Genomic DNA, 11,355 nt, shown 5'->3' with positions numbered 1-11,355 from the left:
TTACGTTAGCATTGGATGGAGGGACCAATTGATTAGTAATCGATAAATAATTAATTTTTCAGTGCGCACCTTAATTCAAGGCAGAAATAATAATTGAATAATCCTCTCTCTACTCTCCTTGATTTTTTCAAACCTAAAAATTTCGAAAAGGGAAGAACAAAAAATGAGAATATAATTCTCGAAATCCCGCATAAATTAATCATTGATTCATCTGCAATCCATCGATTCCTTTCAATTTAGCATTTAGGGTCACCAAAAAGGCAAAAATTCCGGCCAATCTCTCGTCCTGATATCCAGGATAGATAAAAAGCAAGAGATAAAAAAAAATCCCCGAAAAAGGAGTTCAATGCAGTGACATCCTGCATCTCATCATGCCAACCCCTTTCCTCATACAAAATACATAAGTATATCAATCCGTGAATCTCCGAGAACTGCAGAAAGCCCCTAATAATACATTCAGAATAATCTCAGCGAAGATAAATACTAAATGTTTGCGTATTCTAAACCTCGAGGATCAGCTGCAATTTTTTTTTTTCAACATTTTTTTTTTCATCTTGAAGTTTCTCTTTTTCTCGAGATAGCCATACGTGGAGACACATGTGGCATCCAGTCAGGCGAATGGCGGAATGAACCCCACAGGGACGGTGGAATTGTTCCTGGGGTTGGAAAGCCACTCTTTCAATTCAATGACGATGATGAAAAGAAGCCAGGAAAAAACATTTTTCAATTATATATTTATGGGGAAGTTGTATATTTCGTTACTAGTGCGGAATAGGTATTTTCTTCTGAGAGGTTTACGGTACGGGCTGAACGTGGTTGATATCCCCCTGGGGGTCAAAACTAATTTTTCCCCTGTGATGAAATAACCCATTATAGGGCAAGTGCCTGAAGAATGATTTTTCACACAGACCCACAGATCCTCTTGCCTGTGCCAGCGATTGATTTCACTGATTGGAACCCTAGCGAAGGTCAAGTTATTGCTTCTGTGCATGGAGTCCGCAAAATGAGCGGTTTACGCACTGTCGAGGCTTTTCACCCATAAATTTTCTTTTCCACCGCGCCGAGAAAAAAATTCTTGAGAAATTACGCACCTGTTCCGTACCCTGACAGTCAAAACAGTACTCGTTTCACTGCGAAAATTCCATTGTTCACAAGAAATGGAAATTTTGGTGTTGTGCAAGTGCAGAGATGAAAAAGTGGGGCCTTAGTTGATGGAAAAGAGATGCAGCTACCCCGCACGTGTTTCCGCCCCACGCGTTGCCAATCCATCATTTAGGTAGTCGCATATGATACAGTGGGACATTTATTAGGTGCATGTGGCTGTGGATGGCTTTAATGGCCTTAATTGAAATATTCAGAGTATTGCAGAAGCCGAAAAACGACTAAACTAAAGCGATTTAATACTTGGAATTTAGGTATTAATTAATAACCTTGAAATTACGTTCCGAATTAATTTTACAGTGCATTTAATATTTAACACTAGCTAATGAATCAATCAATACTCCTCTTCATTCAACCTACCAAATCACCAATTAATCATTAATTATTCCACATCTCTCGCGTTTTATTCTGAAGTCTATTAACCGGTGACTCATCGATTCTTCACAAGAGTGACATATTTTCTTGTGAATAGACGAAAAGAAAAATTCTGTCAATTTATTTTGACATGCATTGTCATCAAGTCGACCGTTCGGGTACATGTGCGGTGGTATATAAGACCCCAGTGTTTGTTAGGACATTTTTTCGGGGACTACGTTGAGTGCAAAATGAATCCACTAGTCAAGACGATTTTTTGGTTGCAGGTAAGTACGAAATTCTGTTTGTTTTGTGGAATTATTATTTTTTAAATTCATGAATGAATTAATTGATGAATAGATCATGCAAGTCATCTTTCCCACCGCAAACGGCGAGTTGTGTTTGCCCATGATTAGAGGACTCAAAGAATTCGATTCAGCTATGGTGCTCCCTGGGAGAATTCATGTTTGGGACTCATCAATTCAAGATTTCGCTCTTTTGGAAGCAGTCATAAGAGATGGATGGTTATACTGCAGCGTTGATTTCATGACCGGTGACAACCTCGAGGGAAGGACCATCGCCGTCGCCGTAACCCCAGTGAGTTCAAAATTTTGAAAATATAGTCTCAATAATTATTTAAAAAATGCGAAGGTACATTTAAAGATGTTTTACAACCCTGTCCGTCGAAAAAATCACTATTTTTCATTGAATTTGGGCGGAAAAGGTGTTGGAGATCTTTAACTGTGATAACAAAGTCACTCTCACTCTCCTATTGTTTTCAGACTCCGCCTTATATTTTTACTGAGGCCAATTACACCAAAGTCACTGGCTATATCGGGGACATATGGACGAGCTTGGAAAAAACCTTGAACTTTACGTAAATGAACGATAACTTGATGTTGATTGGGAAAAAGATCTTAAATCGTCTCTCGTCTCGTTTCAGATCAATTTTTGTAGAATCAAGAATGAGCAGTGGAAAAACATTGACAAGTGGAACTATCGATGTATTGTTAAAAGCCAGCGTTTACAGCGGATATCCAGCCGGGCACTATACATACAGTTACCAAGTCGCCACCAGCTCGTAAATTTCTTCGATTCATTGAAAATGACTAATCGTTTTACCCCTGGATCACCGTGACTCACATCCAACCCTTGTCGCGATAATTACCTGATATTCAGAAATTTTTCATAATTTTTCTCTCCGATTAATTTTCGAAAATTCTCAGTTATAGTAATATTTCCCGACAGTTTCGTTGGAAAATAAACGAGGTTTGTATTTTCCGAACGAACTTGCCTGAAATATTGCGATTTATCTTGAGGGAGAATTTTTCTTTCTCGCGAATTCAGGGGGTTCCTTAAAAGTCTTTAATGAGGACTTTGCTGCCTCATTCAGACTTTGACATATATTAATAAAACCAGAACCCCATTGTATTTTCGGAATTAAATTCTCAAATTATTATTTTTAGATATGTATTATTCGCGTTATCAGAAGGTACGAGAATATCCGTTTGGTGGTACGTCAAAATCTTCAGTGTTGGTCTGTGGGCCATGACCTCTGTCTTTCTTATCGGTATAACATGCATGTTAGCCGGAATGTACAGGATTAAAAAAGCTACCTGTCATGATTATGTCGAGTATCATGATGAGCTTGATGCTGTCTCACTCGACTTACTCTGTGCTTTAGGCGGCATTACTGGTCAAGGTAATCATCTTTACCTCATCTAATTAAGGTAAGACCCCCACTGACTCAGCATATCTCGATCAAAAATCATTTCAGGTGTCCAGATGATGCCGTCATCGCCGTCTCTCAGGATCCTCATGATAACGTCACTGATGATGGGTCTCCTCTTGTACAGCGGTTTCTCCGGTAATCTCACCTCATATCTTGCCTCCCGAGGTAGCTTTACTCCCCTGCAATCCCTACACGACGTCGCCCAGAAGCGAACTCACTCCTTGTGTATGAGACGCAAGAGTTTCGCCTATAGTAGCTCAATGGACTCGGTGTTGGAGCCAGGATTATCATTGAAGGGCCTTATCAATACCGGCAACTGCCCTGACATGAGTAACACGAAAAATCTTTGTAAACCCGATGTCATTTACATGGATTCACCGGACATTTTTATCGATACTTATCGACAGTCAACCCAACGATGTAAAATCATTCAGCTGCCTGGCAACTACTGGGGCATGAGGATTGCTCTCATATTCGCTAGATTCTCACCTTATCGCCGGGTTATCGACAGATAGTAAGCCATTGCTCAATCAGGAATATTTTACTTTTTTTTTTATAAAAAAAATTCAGAAAAACCATTTATTTAGTAATTGTCGTTATTCTTTGTTATTTACTGTTATTCATTTATATATTTTTTCATCAGCCTCATGAAAAAATATATTCGTTTTTATTTGGTAATCCCGAAAAAATATTGAAATTAAATAAATAATTATTGATTATTTATTTAGTTTGCTGAGACTCCACTCAGCAGGAATTTTTAGCTATCTCGAGAGAAAGTGGATTTCCCGAGAATTACGCAACGAGGTGCACCATAAATTTGATTTCAAACCCGTTGAATACGGTCACATAATAATTATATTCCTGGGGTTGTGCATGATGATTGTACTGAGTGCATTGATCTGTATTATGGAGATGATATGGCATCGAATTAAAAGGAAACGTGAGATAAAACGGAAGATAAAAAGACGCTTGAAGACACTGGCGAAATTGACAGAGGGAAATTTTCCAAAAAATATCTACCCACGGCGCAATCCTCCCCAGGTAAATAGAACTGGATGAAAGATGAATAAATTTCATGATTTTTCAAAGCAATGTCGAATTTATTTAATTCGTCAAATTTATTTACATATACTTCACACTTCCCCCCAGCCCTCTCCCATTTACCATTAATTAATAGTAAATTCAATGACAAGGAGAAATATAATTTCTTTTCACAATCAATGACATCACGATACAATGACTTAAAATTTTATTCTCTTTCTCATCGGAAAATAATTCACATTTTTTTATTTATTATCATCACTATCCTGCCTGCAGAAATAATGCATTCGAAAATTATCGATTAATCTACTTCTTATTATCAAACTGCCTCGGTGTTTAATACAAAAAGTATTTTACATTGTGAAGTGATTATTTTGAATCAACTGGATTAAGAATAATTAATCAATTGAATTGTTGTTTTTATGTTAACCCATAACAGCATTATTTCTTTTCCCCATTCCATCCTATGGAAAATTATTAATTATCTAATACGGAGATGTCGTGGAGCGTGTACTCCCAGCAAAGACATTGACCCAATGAAACACTTAATTATGTGGTTGTCCGGTGCTTGAGCACAAAGTAGAAACGAAAATCCCGTTTAAATAGATATGTATACACTGTCAACGTGAAAACATTTAAACATCCATCAATCATTCACAGGATGATGATTTTTTTTATGGAAGACACTCACCCCTCGTTTAATTTTTCAAATACCAAGAAACGTAATCAATCGGGATTCCATTTAAGATATCGAGGTATCTTTTGCAATTTAATACTGATAACAATTTAGTTCAACTATTTTCTGTTATCCAGTTTTCAATTCAATCGCGTGAATTATTTTTTTAAGCACTCGGTGTTTGTGAATCTCTAATTGTAATTATTCGACCTTCTGATAAGGTCAAATATATTTACACTGAATTATTTCTCAGTGGTGAGGACTAAAGCGAATTAAAGGTCATACTCAGGTTTCATTGATTAATTCAGTAGGACAATAATCAATGAAAAATTTTCGGAGGGGATTGGTTGTCTCCAGAAAAATAATTACTGAAATTTCATTTTTGGGGTTTTAAAGTTCTCAAAAATCTTCTCGATCATTCCAAGTGCTATCGCTATTCATCCCTTAGTTTTAGTGCCATTCGTGATCTCTGTGGATTGACTTTACACGATGAATCTGTCTCATCCTCTCGCTTAATTAAATTCAATTAAAAAAATTTATTTTTTTAATCTTCAACACTACCAAACCTCACACTTATCCCCTGGATTCATTTTCGAACCCTTTGGGCAATTGAATTCAGCTGCAAATTCAGGTAAATTTGAGAGTGGCCCTATGACTCGATATTTTGGTGGACAGTGAGAGTCTTTCTCGACTTGAAGGTTTATTGACTCTGGCGTTATTGCGGAACACCAGACCTGAGCAAAGTTGAGGAAAAATAGTTGACGATGGGTGAGCTGGAGGCCAGGCAATGGCAATTGGTCCTCGTAGTCCTTCAGAGTGGTCAGATATGCATGATAGGCAGCTTTGAGACCGCCATTATCAGCAATATTTTCACCTGGGGGCAAGACAAAAATGCACAAGTGAAGGCCCCAATTTTCCAAGACGAACCAAAAAGTATTCACCTAGAGTTTGTCGTCCGTTAATGTGTCTCCCCTCAATTTCAAAATCCCCATATTGCTCCACAAAACATTCGGTTCGGTTTTTGAATCTTTCTATTGTTGCGTTGTTCCACCACTTGTGGAGATTCCCGTGAAGATCGTATTCGCGTCCTGAAATAAAAAAGGAAATTGTGTGCTCCCTTCTAAGCTTTGAAGCTTTGTGGAAAAAAAAATTCGATTTCCCTGGACGAATTCCGAATTAATGACCATTAACAAAAAAATCAATCTCACCCTGATCATCAAATGCATGTGTCAGTTCGTGACCCATGACCACTCCGATTCCCCCGAAGTTGAGGCTGCTGGGGTTCTCCATGTCATAGAAAGGATTCTGGAGGATCCCAGCGGGAAATACAATTTGGTTCTTCGTTGGTGAGTAGTAGGCGTTGACAGTCAGTGGTGTCATGATCCAGGTTGTCTTGTTGACCGGCCTGTCGAGCTTCTCGAGGTTCTTCTTCAAACTGTACTTGTTAACTCTTATGTTATTCAGGAAGTACTCGTTCTGTCTTATCTGGAGATCCTTGTAGCGTTCGTCCAGTTCGTTGGAGTTGAGGATAAAGTTGGGAAAGCCTATCATGTCGGTGATGGCGTTGGCCTTCTCCTCAGCGGCCCTGCGGGTCTCCTCATCCATCCAGTCGAGATTCCTCAGGTTCTTGACGAATGCCGCACGAATTTCGTTGATCATCTCCTCGGCCTGGAGATTAAATAATTCCTCTAGTCACATTGAAACCAAATTATCTCCTTTCAAATATTTATTTTTAATTAGTTAATTTTGAATCATTAAAAATTATTTTTCGCACTTTGGGCTTGCTCTTTCCATGGAAAACGTCTCTGACAAACATGGCACCGATTGCAAAGCCCATGACGTTGTTTGTGTCACTGACACAGTATCTCCACTGCTCCTCCCTCCCTTCTGACCCCATCAGGGCCTTCCTCAGGCCTTTGTAGGACTCTCTGAAGGGCTTCGATAGAAATGCTGTGAGGGATCGCACTGTCTGCCATACTAAATAATTATTAAGAACTCTAGAACATGAAGAGACGACAGACAGTTAATTAACAATTTTTAAACGAAGTCCTCAGTCTCTTCTGTTAAAAAAATTATTATTTTCTACCCTTACATTTGACCATCAGCAGTTTTATTATAGTCCTCAACCAATTTTGTTAGTTTTTTGAAGAATCCAGGCGCGAAATTAACAATTTTAGTTTTACTGCTAATTTTTTTATTCACCAATTTCGTTGCATTTTGAAAATAATCCAACCACGACATCTGAAAAAATTTGGGGCCATTGATTTTCCGGTGTCATTGAGTCGCAATTCCACAGCGAATGGATGAACTAATCATTTAATTAACCCAAAAAATCGACAATTTAATTTCAACTTCTATCATTCATCACTTCGCCGCTGAATCATTATCCAATAATACTCATTAATTGAAAGAGGATTTACGTGTACTGACAAATGGTGCTAGTTTCTGTAATTCACTGACGGTCATGAGATTGTACAGTTTCTCTTCATCTCGCCTCTCTTCCTGGGGAGTCGTTATCTCGGCTATTTTAGTTTCAAACTCGATGACTGCCTGCATCTGACGCTGAGTCTCAGCCTCTTCGCCACCCAACAGGACGCCGATCTGAGGGCGACAATTCCAATTGGATTTTTCTTACAATTATTTCACAATTGTTTCCACATTAATTTACCTATCAATACCTTGGTCATGTAGTCGAGGTACGCGGTGAGAACTTTTGCATGCTCTGTTTTGTTCAGATAGTTGTCGGTGGTGGGGAGGGTGAGACCACCTTGATCTACCTGGAAATACAACGAGATGACATGTCCTCCCATTTTGGTTTCAAAAATAGTTCTTTAATTTAATTAAATAGACATGAATTTTCAAATCGAAATCCAATGATAAAAATAATCGGAAGCATCAACTCAGTCAATATGGTATGGTAATGATCTTTTAGCCTCCGTTGACGGGGTTTAAATGACAATTTTGATCGGAAAGACTCACTTCGATAATGTGCTTAGTACTATTCCTATCGTCCTCATTAACAGCCCACGTAAAGAGTCCCCCCATGTTGTAGACATTCTGCAGCACGTGCATGCTATTCTGAAGACTCCATCGGCTGACATTGAACCCCCCCGTGATATTCCACCCTCCGATGGTCTCCAAAAGTGTCAACAGGGGCTGGCCTCCAAGAGCCTCAACAGTCTCATTAGCATCCATGCACGATAAATAATAAAGTTTGGCTTTTTGTTCGGCTTTTGATTTCATCTCAGAGAATGGTTTCTCTAAAAACAATCAGAACAAATTCACCAATAATTCCAGCTCATATCGACGAAAGCAAAAAGTTCCAAGTGGACCGAGAAATCGACTTTCCAAAAATCTCAAGGCCCTAGAACAATCCTAAATCATCTGAGGAGCTCGATGGAATCAGAATTGGACTGCTATCTATTCCAGTTATCGATATATCGGCAAAAAAAATCTGACCCCGAATCAGAGGGAAAGGAATGACACTAGAGGTCGAGGGGAGCCGTCTCGGACGACTGGGACGCCAATTGAATTCAAGGATATCGAAGTATCTGTATTGATTCTCATCGAGACATACAAACCTAGGACATTTTTGACAATTAACTGATTCTCCTGATCCAATTTTCCAAATGTCCCCCACATGCTCTTGCCATCCGGCATTGGATTCTTCTTGATCCAACCGCCGCAGGCGTACTCGTAAAAATCATCACAGGGATCAACTTTGGGGTTGATGCTGTTGATGATGGAGGCAGCGACGGTGACGCAACGCTCGGTCAAGCAGTGCAGACCCTCTGCAATAAAACCAGTGATTAAACTGGTGCTTGTAAATCTCCAAACGCCCCCCATTCCCCCTCCTTCCCTCCCCCTCGACATAGAGTTTATTATTCTGCATTGATACAAACCATCTGAGTTGGATGTTACGTGCAAAATTTGCGCCTTATCCCAGCCATGTTTTCGTCCAATCACGATGAGGAGGATACAGATCAGCAGGAGAAAGCCAAAACTGGCTACGAGGAGGCATTTTTCTAGGAGTGTTCTCGCTTTCCACAGAGATGTTCCCTGAGTAAATTGATTTATTTGTACTGAACAATTGAATTAAAATTAATCAACACTCACAATGTCACAAAATTGCGACATGGAAAATCATAAAGGAAGTCCCAGTGATTCTAGTTCCTGCGATAATTAAATTCTGTCTAATTACCGAGTGATATCTTATGTGAGTTGCTGATGTGCTTATTCCCTCGCTGTTGAGCACAACTGAGCCAATGCTACTGCTGTCCTCATCTTCAAATTCTGTCTGCTTGTACTTTGTCATCTGGGATTCGACAGAATAAATTCAATATTCAATAAAGTTATTATTTTTTTATCGTCACAAGGGAGACCTATTTTTTCAACTGTCAATTGAGAACTTCACTTGATTCTCGCTCGATTTCTGCGACTCGATCAACTTTACTCGTCGATTTTTTTCACTGAATATTTAAACAACGTAAACAAATGAGTCTGAAACACTCGTGTTAATTCCAAAGGTCACTTCGAATACTTGAAATTCCGAGTTAAATTTGGTCGCACCAAAAATAAACCATTCCCCATGGACACTTGGAGTAGTCCAAGTGATCCAAGACGTCCAGCACTATTTCGGATTTTCTACGTAATTATCTAGCTCATGAACCTCGAATAATTTACAAATAATTGATCACTCGAGACTGATGTCTGTCCGAATGACTTTTTACTACGCTTGTATATCCAGTTACATCCAGCGATAACAATTCGTTCAACTTCTCACTCCGACACTCAGTATTATTCACTTATTTCACGATCCCTCTCATTCGCTATTCATTCGCTCTCGTTACCAGTGCCCAGTATCTACTGACTAACGTTTTCTGGCAACATGTGGTACAACTCGAGGAATCACTGGAAATGCGAATGATTTAGACTTGGAATGAATTTATTCGTGCGCCTGCGTTGGGGTATTAATATTTCTGGTAAATAAACGCAACAGGGAAGCGCTTGGTCAACTCGTATGCAAATGCGTGATTTAGATTTTGAGGAAAGTAAGGGCAATGTTTACTCAGACTTATCTCCTGCTCCCTCCTTCGTTTATGGAAATTTTAGGAATTAGTTGAGATTAGGGTTTTTTTGATTATTCAAAGTAGGTGAAGCGACACTGAGAGAACAGTCATTCCCATCAAGAATTGGTAGTTTCGACTAAAGAAAACATTGGTAAATGCCCATGTTGACTCCCTCAAAATTTTAATCTATGTCAGCTCAAAGGAATCAATTTCTGAGAAAATTTGAAGGTCTCCAGTTGGGGATTAAACCCGCATCTCCAGAAATCCGATGTCTTATTTTTTTTTTCATGGAGTTACTCTATTTCATTGGCTGATTGTTTTGTCTGTGCACAAGATTTATTTACACTGTCAGTAAACTGCTATTAGCTTCGGCTAATATAAATATTGGACGATTTTCACTGGTCATTTCTAGCAGTAAGAGATGAAATAAGTCGAAATTTCGATTTTCCCTCTAACCCTCCTGACCCTAAACTCCACATTCGCACATCAATACTCAAAACCTACGCGTTTATCTTCACAAAGTCAATCTTCCATCTGGAGTCTAAAAATACCTGAAAAAATTTGACTTTCAAAGCCTAGACATCAATTATTTATTACCCGGTTCTCCATCTCCATAATGCCCCCAAAAATACCTCTAACAAACCGCTAAAATCGCCTCTGGAACCGATGCCCTCGAAAAAATCGCGAGACGAAATAAGTCAAAGCTTTCAAAAGAACCGAAAATTTATATTTTATTTATTTGTTTATTTTTTAATGCAGATAATTACCTTAACTGACATTTTTTCGCAGCGTATTCCCAGTGGATGCTGCAATCACTCCATGTGTTTCCGTTGAACAGCTCAAAACATGAGCTCCGAACACTCGAAAAATCTCATATTCCTCGAAATGTGAAGAAAACTTATTAGAACGTGCTGTTTCCTACGTTTTACTCTGCAGGCGAGTTTCCCCCATTATCCACCCCCTCCCCATCGCCATCGCATCCCAATTATTGATTTTTCACTGAACCTCGTGTGACCGTTTTATTACCTCACATCTGCCATCTACCATTCACCAGCAACCGATAAATGATAATAACAAATACTGATAAATTGGAGGACTATTACTCCGTCATTGAGGAGCTGGGGAACTTGCCTTTCAAAAGAGAAAAAATATGACTTCACTATTTTCGATATTTTCCCCATAGATATTCGTCAAAATATCCTCAAATTCATTTCCGTAATTTTTCCGAGAAAAAAAAAACCAAATTGTACATTTTTTGCTGGATTTCAGAACAAATAATGATTCTCATCGTAGAGATCAGGTCACGTGATGCGTTGGGGATG

The 11,355-nt window shown here is 38.9% G+C and overlaps 2 protein-coding genes across 2 annotated transcripts; one reads left to right on the top strand and one right to left on the bottom strand.

Moving 5' to 3' along the window:
- The first annotated feature begins 1,196 nt into the window (after positions 1-1,196).
- Positions 1,197-4,417, top strand: LOC135167062 (uncharacterized). Its single transcript, XM_064129913.1, has 7 exons — positions 1,197-2,112; positions 2,298-2,392; positions 2,459-2,596; positions 2,982-3,217; positions 3,293-3,761; positions 3,976-4,288; positions 4,337-4,417. Exons 1-7 carry the CDS (start codon positions 1,879-1,881, stop codon positions 4,415-4,417), a joined length of 1,566 nt encoding a protein of 521 aa, XP_063985983.1. The 5' UTR covers positions 1,197-1,878.
- Positions 4,327-10,986, bottom strand: LOC135167079 (endothelin-converting enzyme homolog). The gene is made up of 12 exons (XM_064129937.1): positions 10,801-10,986; positions 9,166-9,279; positions 8,867-9,023; positions 8,546-8,755; positions 7,944-8,224; positions 7,643-7,741; positions 7,395-7,565; positions 7,057-7,205; positions 6,739-6,961; positions 6,173-6,632; positions 5,906-6,052; positions 4,327-5,838 (listed from the first exon to the last, which is right to left on the bottom strand). The coding sequence occupies exons 1-12, from the start codon at positions 10,810-10,812 to the stop codon at positions 5,522-5,524; spliced, it is 2,340 nt and encodes a 779-aa protein (XP_063986007.1). The 5' UTR covers positions 10,813-10,986; the 3' UTR covers positions 4,327-5,521.
- Positions 10,987-11,355: the final 369 nt, after the last annotated feature.

Source organism: Diachasmimorpha longicaudata, chromosome 10 (assembly GCF_034640455.1).
Source record: "Diachasmimorpha longicaudata isolate KC_UGA_2023 chromosome 10, iyDiaLong2, whole genome shotgun sequence".
NCBI classification, from domain to species: Eukaryota; Metazoa; Arthropoda; class Insecta; order Hymenoptera; family Braconidae; genus Diachasmimorpha; species Diachasmimorpha longicaudata.
The sequence above is the reverse complement of the archived record's forward strand: the minus strand, read 5'-3'. Positions and strand labels throughout refer to the sequence as shown.

Bases quoted from the DNA above. Each gene is read 5' to 3' on its own strand.
- LOC135167062 (XM_064129913.1), top strand. From the start codon at position 1,879: ATGCAAGTCATCTTTCCCACCGCAAACGGCGAGTTGTGTTTGCCCATG. The intron at 3,762-3,975 runs GTAAGCCATTGC...TTATTTATTTAG, and splicing joins CGCCGGGTTATCGACAGATA to TTTGCTGAGACTCCACTCAG. The intron at 4,289-4,336 runs GTAAATAGAACT...GATTTTTCAAAG, and splicing joins CACGGCGCAATCCTCCCCAG to CAATGTCGAATTTATTTAAT.
- LOC135167079 (XM_064129937.1), bottom strand. The intron at 7,742-7,943 runs GTGAGTCTTTCC...TTGTATTTCCAG, and splicing joins GTACTAAGCACATTATCGAA to GTAGATCAAGGTGGTCTCAC. The intron at 6,962-7,056 runs GTAAGGGTAGAA...TTCATGTTCTAG, and splicing joins AAAACTGCTGATGGTCAAAT to AGTTCTTAATAATTATTTAG.